The following is an 18,799-nucleotide window of genomic DNA, read 5'->3' on the forward strand; positions in this document are numbered from 1 at the left end:
TGATGCCTGAGGCTTGTGAAATTGCATATATACATATACCTCTATTAATCTTAGTTTACAGTGATACATTACATGATTTATGTGCTTCGTGCTAAATAGAATTCAAACATTTTTTGAATTTCTTTCTTTTACAGACGCCTATGAAAGTAATTTTTGGTGTAGCTGTGGCAATCGTTGTCATAGTACTGGTGGTCATAATTGCACTTCTTGCGGCAGGTAAGTGGAACAATATACTGTATCAAATAAAACTAATAATAAGTTCACAATATTAATACTATGGCAGATACAGTATATTTCCACATGAGGATAATGTGGATACTCCAGTCCAGGTTTTAGAGCAGTAGCAGCAGGTAACTTAGATCCAGTCCAGGTTTCCTAACTGATGTGATCAGGGTTGGGCTGATTAGAAGCACCTGTGGCTTTCTGATATAAGTGTTTCCGGTGCAGGAGGTCATTTGATGGGGGAATAGCTGCCCAGGTGATAGGCCGGGGGTGTGGGCTATGGTAGGGCGACATAATGAGGAGTTTGTACTATGCTGTGAGTGACATCTGTATGCTGCAATGCTGTAACCGTGCTTGCCTATACTGTTTACCTGGTATGCTGTTTAACTGCTACAAAATAAAGAACAAGACTTCATCTTATTCCTTGTATGTGATTCCTTGTCACAATACTTATTTATTCACAAGTCAGTATAGTTTGCTTTGTATAGCTTTGATCAAGTCATGCAATTGATATAATTAGTTTAAGTTTTGATCCATTGATAAACCTTAAATCTGATTGCATGCATCAAATCTTGGGTGCATTATTGACAAAACCAACTCTTTCTGCTTTAAAGTGTAATAGTCCTGAAATATTACTTTTCTTTCAACCCATATATATTTAGAATATCTAGTACCCCTTTCACATCACATTTATAACCCGGGTTTTTGCCAGTTTGTCCCGGCTTTAGGTGCAGTGTGAAAGCACCAAAGTGAATAACCCAGGTTGACCAACCCAGCAATTCAACCCAGGTAATAAGAAGGGTTAAAGTTGGACTGCCCTGTGTATAATGGGCAGCACGGATTCAGCGTGAAAGGTTTGGACCGGGGATCACTGCTTTGTTTGCAATATTTGGGTTTATTTTGAATTAGCCAAATAAGGCTGGGTACACACTTGGCTGATGGCGTCAACAACCGGCAGACCCAGCGACGGTGCAACCTATTTTGGTAAACATATACAACAACCAATAGGCCGCATGATATTGCTGCCAGAGATAACAACTTGATGAGCATTTAAATGTGCCCGCCCAGTTGTGATGTCAATGTCAGCTGTTCCTGCAGCCAGCATTATGGGCAGGGTGGTGTTGTCAGCTGTACACACAGGCAGATGCACTGATAAAGCAGCAAGATATATAGTATTGGCATCCACTGTGCTGCAGGGTTGACGTGACATGTCTGTGAAGAACGTCATTAACAGACATATTGGGTACAAATATATAGTTCAGTGGTTGTAGGAATGATATATCACAGGGTGCACCCAACATTTGTCCCAGAAATACAGTACAACTGTTTGTGCGACATGTGCTGCAAAATTCTAAAACATAGTCTTTAAATATAGCTATTAAATTTAGATATTGTTACTTAAGGGATATGTGAGGTTAGCAGGCTGACCGTAAGACTGTAATTATGATATTTTATTATTTGTAGTGAAAAATGTACACTTTAGTCAGTCTGTACCCTGTAGTCCTATGTATGTCTGTATTTCCCAGGACTTTATTCATGTAAGCATTATACCATTGAGACCATTTGCCCGTGGTTACGTCACTGCCTCCAGGTAATGTTCTTAGTAAACTGTGATGGTATCATGAATAAGGGATTTGTGACTATGAAGTTAATTATGGCAGTCTTCCCAAATGCGTATTACTTAAATATTGTAACTGTGTATGTGGAGACAAATGGTCCGGCTAGAAGCGACCAAATGCTTAGATTAGAATCTGTTCAGTTTGTGTATAGTTTTTGGTTCAGGGATCAAAGGACCTCTTTATAGGCTGTTTAGTAACAGAGACAACAGGTAGTGGCAGAGACATCCACTTCCCCCCCAAATAACAAGAAGCTAAAGGCTGGATAACACCAGGGTCACTCTCCAGAGAAGAGATCTGTTTACATGAAGGTGTGAAATCCCTCACATACACAAGCTTCAAAGCCAGATGAAGGGAGTGAGTTAATCAGCCCCTGGACAGGTAATAGGAGACCCTGTTACATTCATGCAACTGCACCCAGCATAGGAAGGGTTAAGAATTCCTGAGGGAGGGGGAGAGGGGTGCCTTTGGGTTGTAAGTTGGGGTTTTGCAGGAAGAGAGGGAAGAGAATTTGATGGACTGTCCTGGACTAAGAGGTTATGCTCTGTCTAGGTATCGTGTGGACTTATATGCTATCACTGCGGTGTGGGATAAGTGATAGTTTGCCCTGTGGAACTGATCTGGGACTGTGACTATACAAGGACTGTCTGTTTGGGCCTGCTACCTGAATATCTTTCTACTCTGCAATTTACCTTTGCCACTGTTTATTGTCTATTTGTGCGTGCTGTGGAAAATAAACCATTCTTCTGGTTTCATCTGCTCGGTGTCTGAGTGATTGAGGAACTCGTACCCTCACATTTGGCGGCAGCGACAGTGGGATCATTCAGACACCAACCTTCGAGCACAGAAAGCACAGAGAACAGAGGATCAGACCATATGTAAGGAAACGGAAAATGCAATAAGGTGATGTTCAGCAAGTGAGCAGGTGTCATTCCTGTGGAAAGGGAAAATGTTTACAAGGAAAGAAAATGGATGCCTCAAGACCCCAGGAGCAGAGGAGCTCAGGGATGGAGGTTCTTCAGTGTATCGGCAGGCTGGGAAGCCGAATCTGTTATTTATTGTCAGTAAAATGCAGTATATCTGGAAGTACTGGGAAGAAGCTCAGCAGATGGTCAGCGGGTGGAGAGTATCCAGCATTCAGGACAAGTTGTGTTACCTGGGGGATGCATTCCTGCACTGTAAAGGTGAGGCCACTTCTTGGAATCTGCTGGGAGAGCCAGAGTTTGTAGAATTTACAGAGGAAGTGATTGCTACAGTTACCCAGATGCTCCAAAGAGGACAATATTCTGAGGCTGAAGGACAAGTCCAGAATAAATTGATGCCCCAGATAGAACCAGAGGAAAGGTCTAGAAGGGGGCTACTGCAATCTGGGCAGACAACCGAGGGGTCTGCCACAGAATTAATTGTTACCGCAAGAGAAGGGTCGTTGTCAGGGGGGCCCCTAACTGCCCTTGAAGAAATGAGTATGGAGGAGCTGATAGCAGAATGTCATCAGCGAGGTATACCCATCCAATCCAGCACTCGCGGGGAAATCATTCAGCAGATCCTTCACGATCAGGGAGATCCTACAAAAGCATTTACCGATTATCGGGCATGTATCCTCCATTTCGGTGCACAGCTGAGTGTGTGGGAACAATTGCAGTGTCTGGAGGAGTGCTTCGTGGTGGCAGAGGAAGAGGCGATTGATCGGGGGCTCCTGGATACCCCAGCATGGCAAGATCAGTGTCGCAGGGGGCGTGATGAAAGGCACCGTTTGCAACTGCTTCTCCCCCATCCTAGGGAGGAAGCTGCTTCGTGTTCTATACAGGGGGAGGTTATCCCCATAATGAAGGAGGTTATTCAGGAGGATCTGCACTACAGCTTCCCTTTTGCTGAGATGGAAGATGAAGAGCTATTATCCTGCTGCCAGGGGATCTATGAGGACTGCATCCAAGAAGAGATCGCCGGGGTTAGAGGAGTGTTCGACAACATCCAGGCCACAAGCATACCAGTCGCAGATGATGTCGTGCTTCAGGCTGCCCAGCATATTCAGCTGGGGAAGGTGGTTATCCTGGAGACTGAGGACTGCGCAGAGGAAGCGGCAGGTAAGACCCAGGCTTTTGAGGGGGTAGGACTGGCCTTGGACCAGCCTGCCCTGCAGCCACCAGCGGAATTGTTCCTGATGGAGGGTCCCTCCTCAGCCCTGGACATTGAGACCAAATGCTGGACTGAAATTTGCCATGCCCCTAGTTTGGGTTTGGGGGAGGAAGGACATGACGGGGTGGTGGAAGTGCCAGGGCCAGAGCCCCTATATTGGCCTGCTGTTTGGCCCCTGTTCCTTGGGCAAGAGGGGGAGGTGGAACGTGGTCCCTGCCCCATTGTGCCCGAGGCAAAAGTATTAGTAGGTTACAATGTTGCAGAGGGGGGGTACCCAGAATCCGAAGAAGAGGAATCGCTACATCCCTTGTTAGTTCCAATGTATGACTTAGACTGTAATCATGCCCTTGCTGGTTCGGCAAACCAGCCGCCTTTTACAAGATGGGTTTGGTATGATGTCACCCTGTGGGACTCCGGTGGTACATCCAAACCCCAGATTCTCGGCTCTGCATCCCGCTATTCCAGGTTGTTATTGGTTCCTGAGCAACTGGGCACAGTGACTAAAGATGTAGGGGGAGGAGTGTGAGGTTAGCAGGCTGACCGTAAGACTGTAATTATGATATTTTATTATTTGTAGTGAAAAATGTACACTTTAGTCAGTCTGTACCCTGTAGTCCTATGTATGTCTGTATTTCCCAGGACTTTATTCATGTAAGCATTATACCATTGAGACCATTTGCCCGTGGTTACGTCACTGCCTCCAGGTAATGTTCTTAGTAAACTGTGATGGTATCATGAATAAGGGATTTGTGACTATGAAGTTAATTATGGCAGTCTTCCCAAATGCGTATTACTTAAATATTGTAACTGTGTATGTGGAGACAAATGGTCCGGCTAGAAGCGACCAAATGCTTAGATTAGAATCTGTTCAGTTTGTGTATAGTTTTTGGTTCAGGGATCAAAGGACCTCTTTATAGGCTGTTTAGTAACAGAGACAACAGGTAGTGGCAGAGACATCCACTTCCCCCCCAAATAACAAGAAGCTAAAGGCTGGATAACACCAGGGTCACTCTCCAGAGAAGAGATCTGTTTACATGAAGGTGTGAAATCCCTCACATACACAAGCTTCAAAGCCAGATGAAGGGAGTGAGTTAATCAGCCCCTGGACAGGTAATAGGAGACCCTGTTACATTCATGCAACTGCACCCAGCATAGGAAGGGTTAAGAATTCCTGAGGGAGGGGGAGAGGGGTGCCTTTGGGATGTAAGTTGGGGTTTTGCAGGAAGAGAGGGAAGAGAATTTGATGGACTGTCCTGGACTAAGAGGTTATGCTCTGTCTAGGTATCGTGTGGACTTATATGCTATCACTGCGGTGTGGGATAAGTGATAGTTTGCCCTGTGGAACTGATCTGGGACTGTGACTATACAAGGACTGTCTGTTTGGGCCTGCTACCTGAATATCTTTCTACTCTGCAATTTACCTTTGCCACTGTTTATTGTCTATTTGTGCGTGCTGTGGAAAATAAACCATTCTTCTGGTTTCATCTGCTCGGTGTCTGAGTGATTGAGGAACTCGTACCCTCACAGGATACATTTACTAAAGCTTCTAAAAGTGATGTTGCCCATAGCAACCAATCATATTCTATCTATAATTTTCAAGGATGCAACAGAGAAATGATAAACATAATCTGATTGGTCGCCATGGACAACGTTGCCTCTTTTCCTTTTGGAAGCTTTAGTAAAAGGTGCCCATCTACTAGTGCCAGGTATCGCATGCGATAACCGTTCAACCCTCCTGGCAGCTCCGCAGCGGATGGACCTCATACAATACATCGTATGCATTCCTTTTGCATACAATGTATCGTATGCGATCCCAGTCATGGCTGCGGGATCCGATAGATCCTTGTGGCAGCCATGTCCGATCTCCGACTCCGATACGATGCACGCAGGATTGCGAATCGGATCGTAAATGGAGGCAAAGGTCCCAAATCACACTAGCGGAAACTGTCGTCTTCCCATTGTGAATGAAGCAAAGATGACTGCAGCGAGCAGCGAGCAGCGAGCTGGGCATAATATGCATTAATTTTGTTTTTTGGGCAGCTAGCTCACAATTCCCAATCTATTTGTAGCTAAAGACACAATGGACATTGGGCCAACACTGTATTACACCTTAACAAGTGATAAAGTGGGGAGTGATACAGAGTTATAAAAGTAACATCCAATCAGCTCCTAACTATCCTAAACTGTCTTTGAGAAATGACAGTTGGGGGTTGCTTGGCTGGTACTTTATCACTTGTTATCACTCTCCACTTTATCACTTGATAAGGCTTAATTCATCTACCCCAATGTAACTTCTAGTTATGGTGCTGTATTACTGCAAGGGGACAAAAATGTACACCAGTTGCATATGACTTCGGGTATGCAAAGGTTAACTACATGAATCGTCATACGTTGGGAGGATTCGCTTGCTACATCCAATTTCCAGACATAAATCTATTTGTGTTCTTTATTCAATTATTCTCCACCCAATTACTAAACACTCTTAAAACTTGCAATGTTCTAATGAAACTATTCTTACCTGCATCCGTCCTGGCTTGGAGGTCACGATATCCTGCTGAGGTCATGGGAGGAAATACTTACTCATACAGCACAGGGACATTAGTCAGAAAGTGGGAACAATTCAAAAGAACACTACATTTAGTATGTGGCTGAATCACGGAAAGCTTGGGACATAGTACTGTAATATTATTATTGTTTATTCATTAATAAAGCACCATTAATGATACAGTGATATTAAGAGCAAGGGTGCAGCTGCTATGGGGCCCAGAGCTGAAGGGGGCCCATATTTGCTGTCTAGCTAATATGTTTTACATACATTTATCACCATCAGTTGCTAAATATGGAGCCCTTCCAAACTTTTGCTATGGGGACTACGAATATCTAGGTACGCCTCTGATTAAGAGTATTTTTTCACTCACATAAATCTGTTTCCATTACAGCTTACATTATTTATTTATTTAATTTATTTATTAACAGTTTCTTATATAGGGCACACATATTCCGCAGCGCTTTACAGAGAATATTTGAACATTCATATCAGTCCCTGCCCCAGTGGAGCTTACAGTCTATGGGCCTTATTCAGATTTCATCGGTACTGCGCGCATTCGCACGCAGTACCGATGTTGTGCATCTGCGCATGCGCAGGCGTGTTTCTGCGCATGTGCAGGCGCATGGTGCGTGCACCCACGGCGACCTTTCGGGTCGCCGGGTGCACGCACCCATGGCAGCGAGGGGGGGGGCGGAGATGGGCGGGGAGCGCCGGGCTGCCCCATTACCATATGGGAACGCCCAGCATTCCATGGGCGTTTCCATGAGAGCGCTGGGCGTTCTCATGGTAATGAGGCAGTGACGCGGGTGTGTGGGCCGGGTAGCTGACATCACCGGATGTCAGCTGCCCGCCCATATCACTCCAGCGTGCACGCTAAACTAAGTAACTCAAAAGTCACTTATATAAGCGTGCACGCTAAACATCATTCGATGGTCACCGACCATCGAGTGATGTGGGCGGACACCCCAGCAAAGCGAATGGATGTTTATGCAAAACATCCATTCGCTGCTGTGCATCACTGACCATAAAATCCCATTGGCGTGTTTCCCAGGAGTCTGGGAGCTGGCTTAAACATGATAGACAACCTGTCTAATTTGCTGATTCCAGGGTCATTTACACATTAAGAAATTTGGTGCCACCAGCCCAAGCAGCGGCACCACAAGGGTTCAGAGTCTCTGTCCACATGGACAGAGACATTGCGACTCTCCAAAGATGGCCACCCCTTTAGAGGAGACAGATGATAAAGGTAATTTTGTACCGCTAGCATTTGTCAGGTGAGCACAGCAAGCCTAGTGATACCTTCAAGTTCCAGATTTCAGGAGCACTGGTGCGCTGTGCCTCTGCAGCTTCTAGTAACAAACGTGTAACCACCCGGGCAGTAAGCATGTAACCCTTGGGCAACGGATATATATAATCCAGGGCAACAAGCCCTGTTATCCCCGAGCAGTGAGCTTGTTACCTCCGGGCAATGAGCATGTAACCCCATGGCAAAGAAGATGTAACCCGCAGGCAAGGAGCATGTAACCCCCAGGCAACAATCACGTAACCCCCATGGCAAAGAGGATGTAACATGCAGGCAAGGAGCATGTAACCCCCCAGGCAATGAGCAAGGAACCCCTGTCAAAATACAAGAAACCTTTAGCAAGAAGCATGAAACACATGGGAGGGAGCATGTAACACTTGACAATGAGCACGTAGGGTGGTAAGTACTTCTAAGGGCATTATGTTTATGCGTCACTAGTGGGGACATTTGTAAGTGGCATTACAGGGGGGCATTATACTAAAATGCAATAGGGGGTGCAATATTTACATTTACCCCACTGTGTGTGTATAGCGTTACCGGGAATGGCGGCGTGGCTTCGTGAGGTGAAAATGTAGAAAGCAGCATCTTCTGGCATGAAACCCCTGCCAGCGAGTAATTAGAAGCCTTACTGTGGGGAATAATTTGTAAGGGAACTTTTTGTGTTTGGGACATAAAATGGTGTCAGCGACAGAACTGTGTATGGCATATTGTGAAAAAAGCATAATCATGTATGGTATAATGTGTATTAGGCACTATTGTGTAGTAGTAGTATGTTTATTTATAAGGCGCCACAAAGTGTCCGCAGCGCCGTACATAGCAAACAAAAAAAAAATTACAAGGTAACGTACAGGGTGTGTTGAAAAATACAGTATAAATAGGGGTATAGCTGGTAGAACTAAAATCAGCATCAGTTCAGAAGTAGGTGTCAAAATTGTCGAGGAGACTGAGGATGAAGTAGAGGAAGGGAAGAACAGGACAGGAGCACAGGTGAGGTAAAGAGGTAGGGTGAGTACGTGAGGAAGGAGGACCCTACTCATAAGAGTTAACATACTAAAAGGAGGTGGGTGGACGAACGAAAAAACAATAGGAAAGTAGGAACGGATGGGAACGGAGGCAGGATAGGAGGATCAAAAGAGGTTAGGAGGAGGGATAGGCTAGTCGAAAAAAGTGGGTTTTGAGGGAGCGCTTGAAGGAGGTAAGGGAATCAGAAAGCCTGATGGGTGGTGGGAGGTTGTTCCACTGCAGGGGGGCAGTGCGAGAGAAGTCTTGGACACGGGAGTGGGAGGAGGTGATTAGGTGAGAGGTCAGTTGGCGGTCAGCGATGGAGCGAAGAGGTGTGTTGTATATGATACGATACAATACATTTTATTGTTATTACCATGCATAACATAGGCCCTTATTCTGATCGGTGCGGCCGGATCCGAATATGCGGCCAGGACCGTGCGTGCGAAACCCCGCCTTCCATACGGATCGCCAACTCCGTCCGTACGCGGCAAGAAGCTGTCCGAACGGACCGCACGTGTAATTTTCATGGAATACGCCTCCTCCATCTCAGGGAACTTCCCCCATCATTCGATGGTTGCAGACCATCGAATGCAGGACCGAGTGTTCCACCAGCTCCCGCAACCTCAGACCACGGACAATTTTCCGTGCAAAAGCAGGGATCTGGGCGGGCAGCTGACATCCGGCGATGTCATATGTCTGCCCCCTAAACGTGCGTCACGGCCGCATTAACATACGTACGCCCAGCGTTTGCATGGGAACGCCCATGAAACGCGGGGCGTACGCATATCGTAATGAGCCCAAATAGCCCTTCACGCCCCTCTCCACCCCCTGGTCGGAGTGTTCACATTTCATGCGGGATTTGGCCGTACGCCCCGCTCGCACATGCGCAGAGACGCCTCTGCACATGCGCAGACACAAAACATCGGCGGCACGAACGCACGCGGATATTACCGCACCAACCAGAATAAGGGCCATAGTAACAACATACAGTTTAGCATCAGTCAGATACAATATTGTATACAGCAATAAATAAAACTATACATTAATAAATCCTGCTATATCAGATACTAGAATTCAATACCGCAATGGCTCCTGGGAAAAAAGCTATTTTTTAATCTACCTGTTTTAGCCTTAAAGCATCTAAAACGCCTACCAGGCGGCAAGAGTGTGAACAATCTCTGAGCCTACAGAATACTCCGTGCCCTTCTTTCTTCTCAGTATTGTCCACCGCTGGAAGAGAAGTCCCAACAATCCACTCAGCTGTCTTAACTACCCGCTGAACCATCCTGCATTCTGCTACTGTACAGCTCCCATGCCATTCTGTAGTGCAGCTGGTTAAGATGCTTTCAATCGCACAACGATAGAAGTTCTTCAATATATCTATCGAAGTCAGGTCATCAGAGATGTAGGTTCCCAAAAACGTAAAACTAGAGATCCGTTCAACATCAATTTGAACAGGTTTTTGTTGAGTTTTCAGTGATTTCCTAAAATCTACGATAAGCTCTTTCGTCTTACTGACTTTAAGAACTAGATTATTCTCATTACACCAAGTAGCCAAATGATGTATCTCCTCCCTGTAAGCTGTCTCATCATTATTACTAATGAGCCCAACAACAGTTGTATCATCAGCAAATTTGATGGTGGTGTTTCATCCATAAGTTGGCATACAATCGGAGGCAGGGGCCTAGGGAGGGCAGAACACTAGCTCCGGTCGCCGAGACATCAAAGGGCACCGGAGTCATGCAGCCCGCTCCTTCCCCCGCCCGCTCCCTGCTCTGCCGGGGGGAGCCGGCATCATGCTCTGATCTGTGAAAGCCGGAGGCAGGCTGTGGCTGCTCTCCGGCTGCTCTTACTATGTTGCAGCTCTGCTACAGCCTCCCCCTCCCGACACCTCCGTCCCACATTAACCAAGCAGCTCTGTAAAGATTGAGGAGTGTGATGGCAGTTGGGGCTAGCGCTGTGGCACTACATGCAGGGAACCTCTGGAGATTGACAGCTTCCCCCCGCTGGGTAGAAGTGCCGGGGCTGCCCCATTAGCTGCCCCATTAGCATATGGGAATGCCAAGCGTTCCATGGGCGTTCCCCTGAGAACGCTGGGCGTTCCCAGGCTAATGAGGCCATGACAAACATGCAGGAGGGGGGGGGGGGGGCAGGCAGCTGACATCACCGGATGCCAGCTGCCTGCCCTGTCCTTGCACAGGGTGCCCGCAGTTTAGAGTGACTATATAGGTCACTCTGAACTGCGTGCATGGGAGAAATGATTTCTCCCTGCCTGCGAATGGATTATAATGTAAATCACCCATTCGCAGCCGTGTGGGGGGTGGCCGGCACTGCGGACGGAGGGCGGTGTCCGATGGACTTGCAAGGCTGCGAATTTCTCAGCCTTGCGAGTCAATCAGAATAAGGCCCTTTATTTGTTTGATTTATAGTAACTGATGACTTGAATGCCCTGCCACATGCGTTGGGGGTCAGATCTTAAAAAAAATATATAATAATACGTAATAGGCATTATGGTGTATGGTGTTAAGTGAATTATGCATTACAGTGTGTGGCAAAATGTGTAATAAGCATTATGGTGTGTGGCATTATGTGTAATAAGCAATACAGTGTGTGGCATAATGTGTAATAGGCATTACGTTTTGTGGCATAATGTGTAAGATGTCCATAAGCCACTCTGCAAAATGAAAGTACATAAATTATCAGGACCAAATGGAATTCACCCAAGGGTTCTGATGCAACTGAGCTTGAAAAATAGCTAGGCTAGGTTACACTTTATTTTTGTAAATCCAATTTTATGTGGCTTAGTACCAAGGACATGGTGAATAGCGGAAGTAGTACCAATATTTAAAAAGGGAAATAAAACACATCCGGGTAATTATAGACAAGTTAATCTTACATCAATAGTCTGGAAGCTATTGGAGGGTATATTAAGGGATTGCATTCAGGCATACTTACTGTTCAACAAGATTATGGGTGACATTTAATAGGATGAGATATTTAAACTTTTGCGATTTTTATTAAAAAAAACAGCCGAATTTGCACATGTTCCGAAAATCGGAAAATTTCATAGGATGCGTAATGTGGTAATATTATAAATAGCACTATTTACCACGAAAATTGCACATTTTGACCTGTCAATTTTTTCTCACACTTCAATTCGCATTAAGGGTTTGCATGGGAGGTATCACTTATAGCTCACACCCTGTCTGAGGCTGTGCATTGGAGGTGCCACTCATAGCTCACGCTCTGTCTGAGGGTGTGCATGGGAAGTACCACTCATAACTCACACCCTGTCTGAGGGTGTGAATGGGAGGTACCACTCATAGCTCACACCCTGTCTGAAGGTGTGCATTGGAGGTGCCACTCCTAGCTCACGCCCTGTCTGAGGGTGTGCATGGGAAGTACCACTCATAGCTCACACCCTGTCTGAGGGTGTGAATGGGAGGTACCACTCATAGCTCACACACTGTCTGAGGCTGTGCATGGGAGGTGCCACTCATAGCTCACACCCTGTCTGAGGCTGTGCATTGGAGGTGCCACTCATTGCTCACGCTCTGTCTGAGGGTGTGCATGGGAAGTACCACTCCTAGCTCACACTCTGTCTGAGGGTGTGCATGGGAGGTGCCACTCATAGCTCACGCCCTGTCTGAGGGTGTGAATGGGAGGTACCACTCATAGCTCACGCCCTGTCTGAGGCTGTGCATGGGAGGTGCCACTCATAGCTCACACTCTGTCTGAGGCTGTGCATGGGAGGTGCACTCATAGCTCACACTCTGTCTGAGGCTGTGCATGGGAGGTGCCACTCATAGCTCACACCCTGGCTGAGGCTGTGCATGAAAGGTAATGAAACTTTACAGGGTACATTTTCAGCTGAACCTGGTTGAAAATAGTGGGAGGTCAGGTGGTGCCATGAGTGAAGGGCTGCAGGGACCAAGGAGAGCTGAGGGGTAAGAGGTGAGGAACATTTGATATGGTAGATGAGAAGACAGAGCACAAGGATGGTCCCAAAGGAGGGGCAAGCCCACAGTAACAAGCTGCACACTGAAGGGCTCAGAGCTAGAGATAGGTGCCGGGGGACGAGGTCCAAGGAAGTAGATGGAGAAGGGCTGGGGTCGCAACCAGAGAGGGTATTATCTCAATCCTGACAGTGCCCAAATGAATTGTATATGGCGGCTACACTGCACCCAATGGCCCAGTATTTTGACTGGCACCTCTCAAATATTTGGCGCACTCCAGTCATAATGAGCCAGATGCGCAAAGCTGGGTACACAATGTGCAGCACATGCTGTTGTTTCAATAAATTCTTTGATCTGATGGCGCAGTTATCGCGGTGGGTGTGCATCCATACACACTAAGCAATACCTTGCTTAGAGTGTACACAAAATAGCATGTGAGGTCCAGCAATAAGTGCTTGTGAGTCCTCTTTAAACTCTGATGTCATTGTTACTGGAATTAGCATTACTCTCAGGAAATAAAAGAAGAGCATGTGATTATTTCACAACAGCTCAATTTCAAGGATGAAGACCCACTAGACCGTATGTTCTAAACCTATTGTCTGTCTACCTAGACCTGTACCAAATCAAGTAGTTAATATTCTCATATATGCTCTGCTTTGTGGTAATTATATTGCATACCTTCTTATATAGTAACTGTAATAGTACAATTAATTAATAAATAATTGGATGATTGACTCAGATGTCCTCTCCTTTGGCCAGATGCACTAAGCTTCAAAAGTGATAAAATGGAAAGCGATAAACAACCAACCAATCAGCTCCTGCCTGACATTTTTCAAACACAGCCTGTGACATAGCAGTTAGGAGCTGATTGGCTGGCTGTTTATCACTCTCCATTTTATCCCTTTTGAAGTTTAGGGCATCTGGCCCCTTATATTGCTTTTGAAATTAAGCAATGAATAGGTGTACATAACCAAAAAAAATGTTTTGAATAATTGACACACTCCCATTGCTATAACATGTATACTGTACTACTTGCCTGCTTTCCCAGTTAAGTCATTGAGGGATGAACTCAGCTCACAAACGTCAGCCCAGCCATCTGAGTAACTCTGCAAAGTTTCCACAGCAAACTCATAAGCCCCTTGAAATGCTGATTTTCTCAGCAAAATAAGAATACAGCGTGTGCCTTGTGTGGGAGGCTTGCCAGAGAGTACCAGCTGCTGATGTGGTGCAGCTGTTCTGTGCTGGAGTCATATAGGACATGCCTAGGGATTGTCTAAACAGCTACTTTTTCTTTGTCATTGACTTAATTAAATATTCTCAGAGATAAATGAAACAATCTGGAGAAATATGCAAGAATATAGATTCAGATTTAAATTATTAAAATTAATTATGTTTCTTATCCATAACATTTCTGTACTGTACCCATCGCAAGCAAACAGGTCCTGCAATTGCTCTAGTGCAGTGGTTCTCAAAATGGGTGCTGTGAAACCCTGGGGTGCCTCAGGAAACTTATGCTGGGTGCACACCAGAATGATCATGATCGTGAGACGACCATACGATGGTGGCACGGTCTGCTGGAGCACATGATCTGTTCACAATCTACATCAGATACGATTCCGATCTGTACCCAGTTGAAGGGCAGTGGCGTAACAATAGCCCCGCAGACCCTGCAGTGGTGGGGAGGCAATAAGAAAGTGTGGGCGCCGGGGGTCTGCGGAGCTATGGTTACGCTGCTGCAGCGTCTGTGGCCGGGACTCACTGATTACTTGTCTGTGGCTATGCAGTCCCAGCTCTCCATCTCCTCCTGGCTCCTTCTGCAGTGCTACTGAAAACTGACCCTCCCAAAATGGCTGCCCCCATACAGAAGACAGTTTTGAAGGATGCTATAGGAGGCGGTGGCCTTCTCTAGCATCCTTAAAAACAGTCTGCTATTAGGGGCAGCCATTTTAGGAGGGTCAGTTTCTATTAGGAGAAGTTCGAGGAGCACGGGACCACGGTGCAGACCAGCCAAGAATGCAGCGGCGGTGGGAAGCGGCATGCGGAGGGATAAGGGGGTTAACTTTATTAGGGAAGGTTGGGGCGGGTTTGGCGATGCCGAAATCTCTGGGGGGGGTGCATATTTATTAGTTACGTCACTGGAAGGGGTTGTTTTCAAATCCTGACTGCAGCAGGTAGGACCTGAAAAACAAACAAATGACCAGCTAAAGCATGCCATACATGCCCAATTTACATACAATCAGTCGAGATTGTATTGAAATTGGGGGAATTGAGGCCAAATCATTCTGGTGTGTACCCTACATAACAGGGGTATTTACCATTGTTTAAACTAGCACATTTATTTGGGCATTAATCCACTAATCCCTGCTGACTAAAAGATACACCCTATAATACTTAGGGGGTAATTCAGTACCGCTCGCTAAGCAGTGGTCTTTCGCTGCTTATCGATCGGCTTATCGCTGCCCGTCCAAATGCCCACGTCACTGCTGAATCCCCTCGGCAACATGCGACGAGAACACATCCCCTCCCATGCATCTGCTAGCAGGAGAAATCATCAAATAGTTTCTCCTGCCTTCGCAAGTAAAAGTCTGAACTGACTCTTATTTCCGAGCTCTATGCCAAAGATGGCCCACGTTCTCCTGGTCCAGCCCTGTGTCCGCTCCCTCCCTGGAGCAAACAGCCCAAGCGAGTATGTACAGTAACTCTGCAAAGCCGTTCGCTGTCGAGGTTTGCACATGTGCAGAAATGCGTATGCGCAAACCCCGGCCATCAGGGCTATGGCCGCATTTGGATCGCTATGAGACCCTATATCCCTGAATAGTGGAATAAATATCGACCAATCAAGACATAGCAATACAGCATTTAAATATATTATAATAAACCAATACCGGACGGTTATATTTCACTTTAGATAGTTTTTTAATAAGAATGTAAGAAAATAATATTTTATTGTTTACACATTTCAGGGTACTCTTTAGCTAGAAGGGCGCCCACGATTTTGATCGTGGGCATCGTTAGTAAAAAAAAATCGCGTCGGTTGCATCGCATGCGACCAAAAAATCGCATGCGATGCGACCGACGCGATGCCCGCGATTTCCCATAGGGAACAATGTTAAATGTCCCAATTGACCCGATTTTCCTGTTCAATGTCTCAATTGACCCGATTTTCCATAGGAAACAATGTTAAATGGGCCACAGAGGCCAAATAGGCACCCTGAAGTGTGAAATGGCCACCCCAATTGTTAACGCCACCCCACGATCAACGTCAACCCGAAGCGCGGCGAGCGCAGCGAGCCCGCGAGGGGCGGCGGTACGCGTCCTATGACCTTTTCATACCCCCACTATCCACGTCGGCGTGGAGTTGAGAATAGAAAGTGTGGCGAGCGCAGCGAGCCACCGAGCCCGAAGCGTGGCGAGCGGACGCAGACAGCTGTGAAGCCCGCGAGGGGACGCGGATACCTGTGAAGGTATCCGCATCCCCTCGCTGCGCTCGCCACACTTTCTATTCTCAACTACACGCCGATGTGGATAGTGGGGGTATGAAAAGGTCGTAGGACGCGTACTGCCGCCCCGCGCGGGCTCGCTGCGCTCGCCACGCTTCGGGTTCACGTTGATCGTGGGGTGGCGTTAACAATTGTGGGGGCCATTTCACACTTCAGGGTGACTATTTGGCCTCTGTGGGCCATTTAACATTGTTTCCTATGGAAAAATCGGGTCAATTGAGACATTGAACAGGAAAATCGGGTCAATTGGGACATTTAACATTGTTCCCTATGGGAAATCGCGGGCATCGCGTCGGTCGCATCGCATGCAATTTTTTAGTACATGCGATACCCGCGATGGGCGCCCTTCTAGGTAAAGAGTACCCATTTCAGTCTTTTTTCCTTGTGCGCCCATACTTCTCTTTTCATTACTTACAGACAGAGGTATCCTGAGTTCTTGCTCCAGGAACAGTTCAACATTGAAATAAAATGTAATTCAATTAATAGTAATGTATGATTGCTAAGGTTTTCCTTTGCAGCTCTGTGGGGTACAAATAAACAATTCCGCAATGTTGGTATTTGTTCACTGGCATAGAACGGTTGTGTTTTAGCACCATTTTATTAAATTAGCCCTTACTCGTGTAACACATTTTCCGCAGTTCAGTTTGTTCATTTACCAACAATCTCAGATGTCATATTTAAAAAAAAAAAAAAAAAAAAATTAAAGGGACCAGATTAACTGCTTAGGCTGGGTGGGGGTAGGGTTAGACTACGGCAGATGAAAGTTATATTTATGATCAGGAGGGCAAGATTAGGGTTAGTCTGTGGGAGGGGGAGGTTAGGGTTAGTCTGCGGGAGGGGGAGGTTAGGGTTAGTCTGCGGGAGGGGAGGGGACGATTTAGGATTGGGATGAAATTGCTTACCAGGATCCAATGTATTCCACTCATGGAGAAGAAGGGCATTTGGATGCTGAGTCTGCAGCCTGCTTACCGTAATAACATAAAAGAATTCCCAAGGCAAGTAGAATGACCTCATGCCAACAGCTACTAGCTCAGGGTCCTTACTGCAGATCTCTTCCTTGATGGTGGTGTGCCCAGAGTTACACCATCTATCATTCACAAACACAGCCAGCCCTCCTCCCTTCCTCTTACCACTCTCCTTCATCCTATCTGCCCTCCACAGATGAAAACTACCCAGTGAGGCCTTTGTATCCGGGATTAGCTGTTATGTTGCCCTGGCTTGGGCACCAGGGACAATACGGGTTCCAGACGGAGAGATGATAAGGCGTGAGCCCACAGCCGGGACCGCCGGTTAGGACGGCCACAGCGGGTCCTACACTCTCTCTGTTGAGTCCCCGAGGCAGGTGGCAAACCCCTGCGGAGCTAGGCTTCACCTGTGGCCGCCGCGTTCGAAGGAGCGAGTTAAGCCCGCTCCGACCCCGATGCAGCCAGGTCTTATGTGGTGACAAGGGGTAAGCGACCGCCATGGGGAACACTCAAGAGGATAAGCTGACTACTGGACCTAACTGGAAACTGACCCCTAACTGCCGGCACCAGGCCAAGACAGGGAGTGCGACCTAGTCGCAGACACCAGCGGATAGAAGGGAGTCCCCAAGAATACTCCAAAGGGGCCGTGACTCCCAAAGCAGGGATCTGGAAGAACGGTGACACTCCTGCCTAAACAGAACACAAATGACAGACGGGGGCCAGGGAACACATACAAAAGGACGGGGACAAGAATACAAAGAAGATAACCAAGGACAGTCCCACGGAGGGGCTAGCCACGGAGGGCCAGAGAACCAAGGAAGATAAAGACCAGAGCTCCACTGGAGCACTTACGTGACCCACGGAAGATGGAGACAGTGGGTCCGCGGCAGGCTCACAGGCTGATGGAGGAATACAGCAGAGGAGTCCGGTGAAGTGCTGGAAACAAGGGATCCACAGGAACTCACAGCTGACAGGCTGGGAGACAAGACAGGCTGCAATGGAGATCTGCAGCCAGGAGAACTGGGACCAAGGACCCAGGGGACCGGAGAGAGAAGCTGATAGCAACGAGTGCACAAAGCTATAACCGGCGTCTGTGCCCAGCATTTATATTTATATTTCTGTGCCCGGCTATTTATTCAAATCTCGCGCCGCCTGACTGACGTCAGGCGCGCGCGTTGCTGGCTGCCGGGCGGAAGCTCGGGGACGTTGCCTAGCAACGCCCCGACGCTTAGCCTCCGAGCGAGGCTTGGGACGCCACTCGGCAGCGTCCCCCGCCACGTCAGATGACGCTGCGTCTGCAGCGTCAGATGACACTGTGCTCGCCGTCCGTCCGGGTGCAGGGACACCCGGACGGCGTGCAACAGTACCCCCCCCCTTGAGGAAGGGTTAACAACCCTTTCCCACCAGGTTTATCCGGGAATTGACGAAAAAAGGCCCTCCTAAGATTGGGTGAATGCAAATCTACATCGGAAACCCAGGACCTCTCTTCGGGACCAAATCCCCTCCAGTGTACCAGAAACTGCAAGGAACCTCTCACAAGTCTAGAAT

General features: G+C 47.2%; 1 protein-coding gene across 1 annotated transcript in view; it reads left to right on the forward strand.

The window, feature by feature from the left end:
• Positions 1-18,799, forward strand: part of FAP (fibroblast activation protein alpha) — a 160,500-nt gene that overhangs the window by 41 nt on the left and 141,660 nt on the right. Inside the window, exon 2 of the mRNA XM_083155040.1 lies at positions 135-216. Coding sequence (XP_083011166.1) covers positions 135-216 — 82 coding nt within the window. The remainder of the gene's footprint in view (positions 1-134; positions 217-18,799) is intronic.

The sequence above is a fragment of the Crinia signifera genome, chromosome 7 (assembly GCF_055691185.1).
Source record: "Crinia signifera chromosome 7, ASM5569118v1, whole genome shotgun sequence".
In the NCBI taxonomy this organism is placed as follows: Eukaryota; Metazoa; Chordata; class Amphibia; order Anura; family Myobatrachidae; genus Crinia; species Crinia signifera.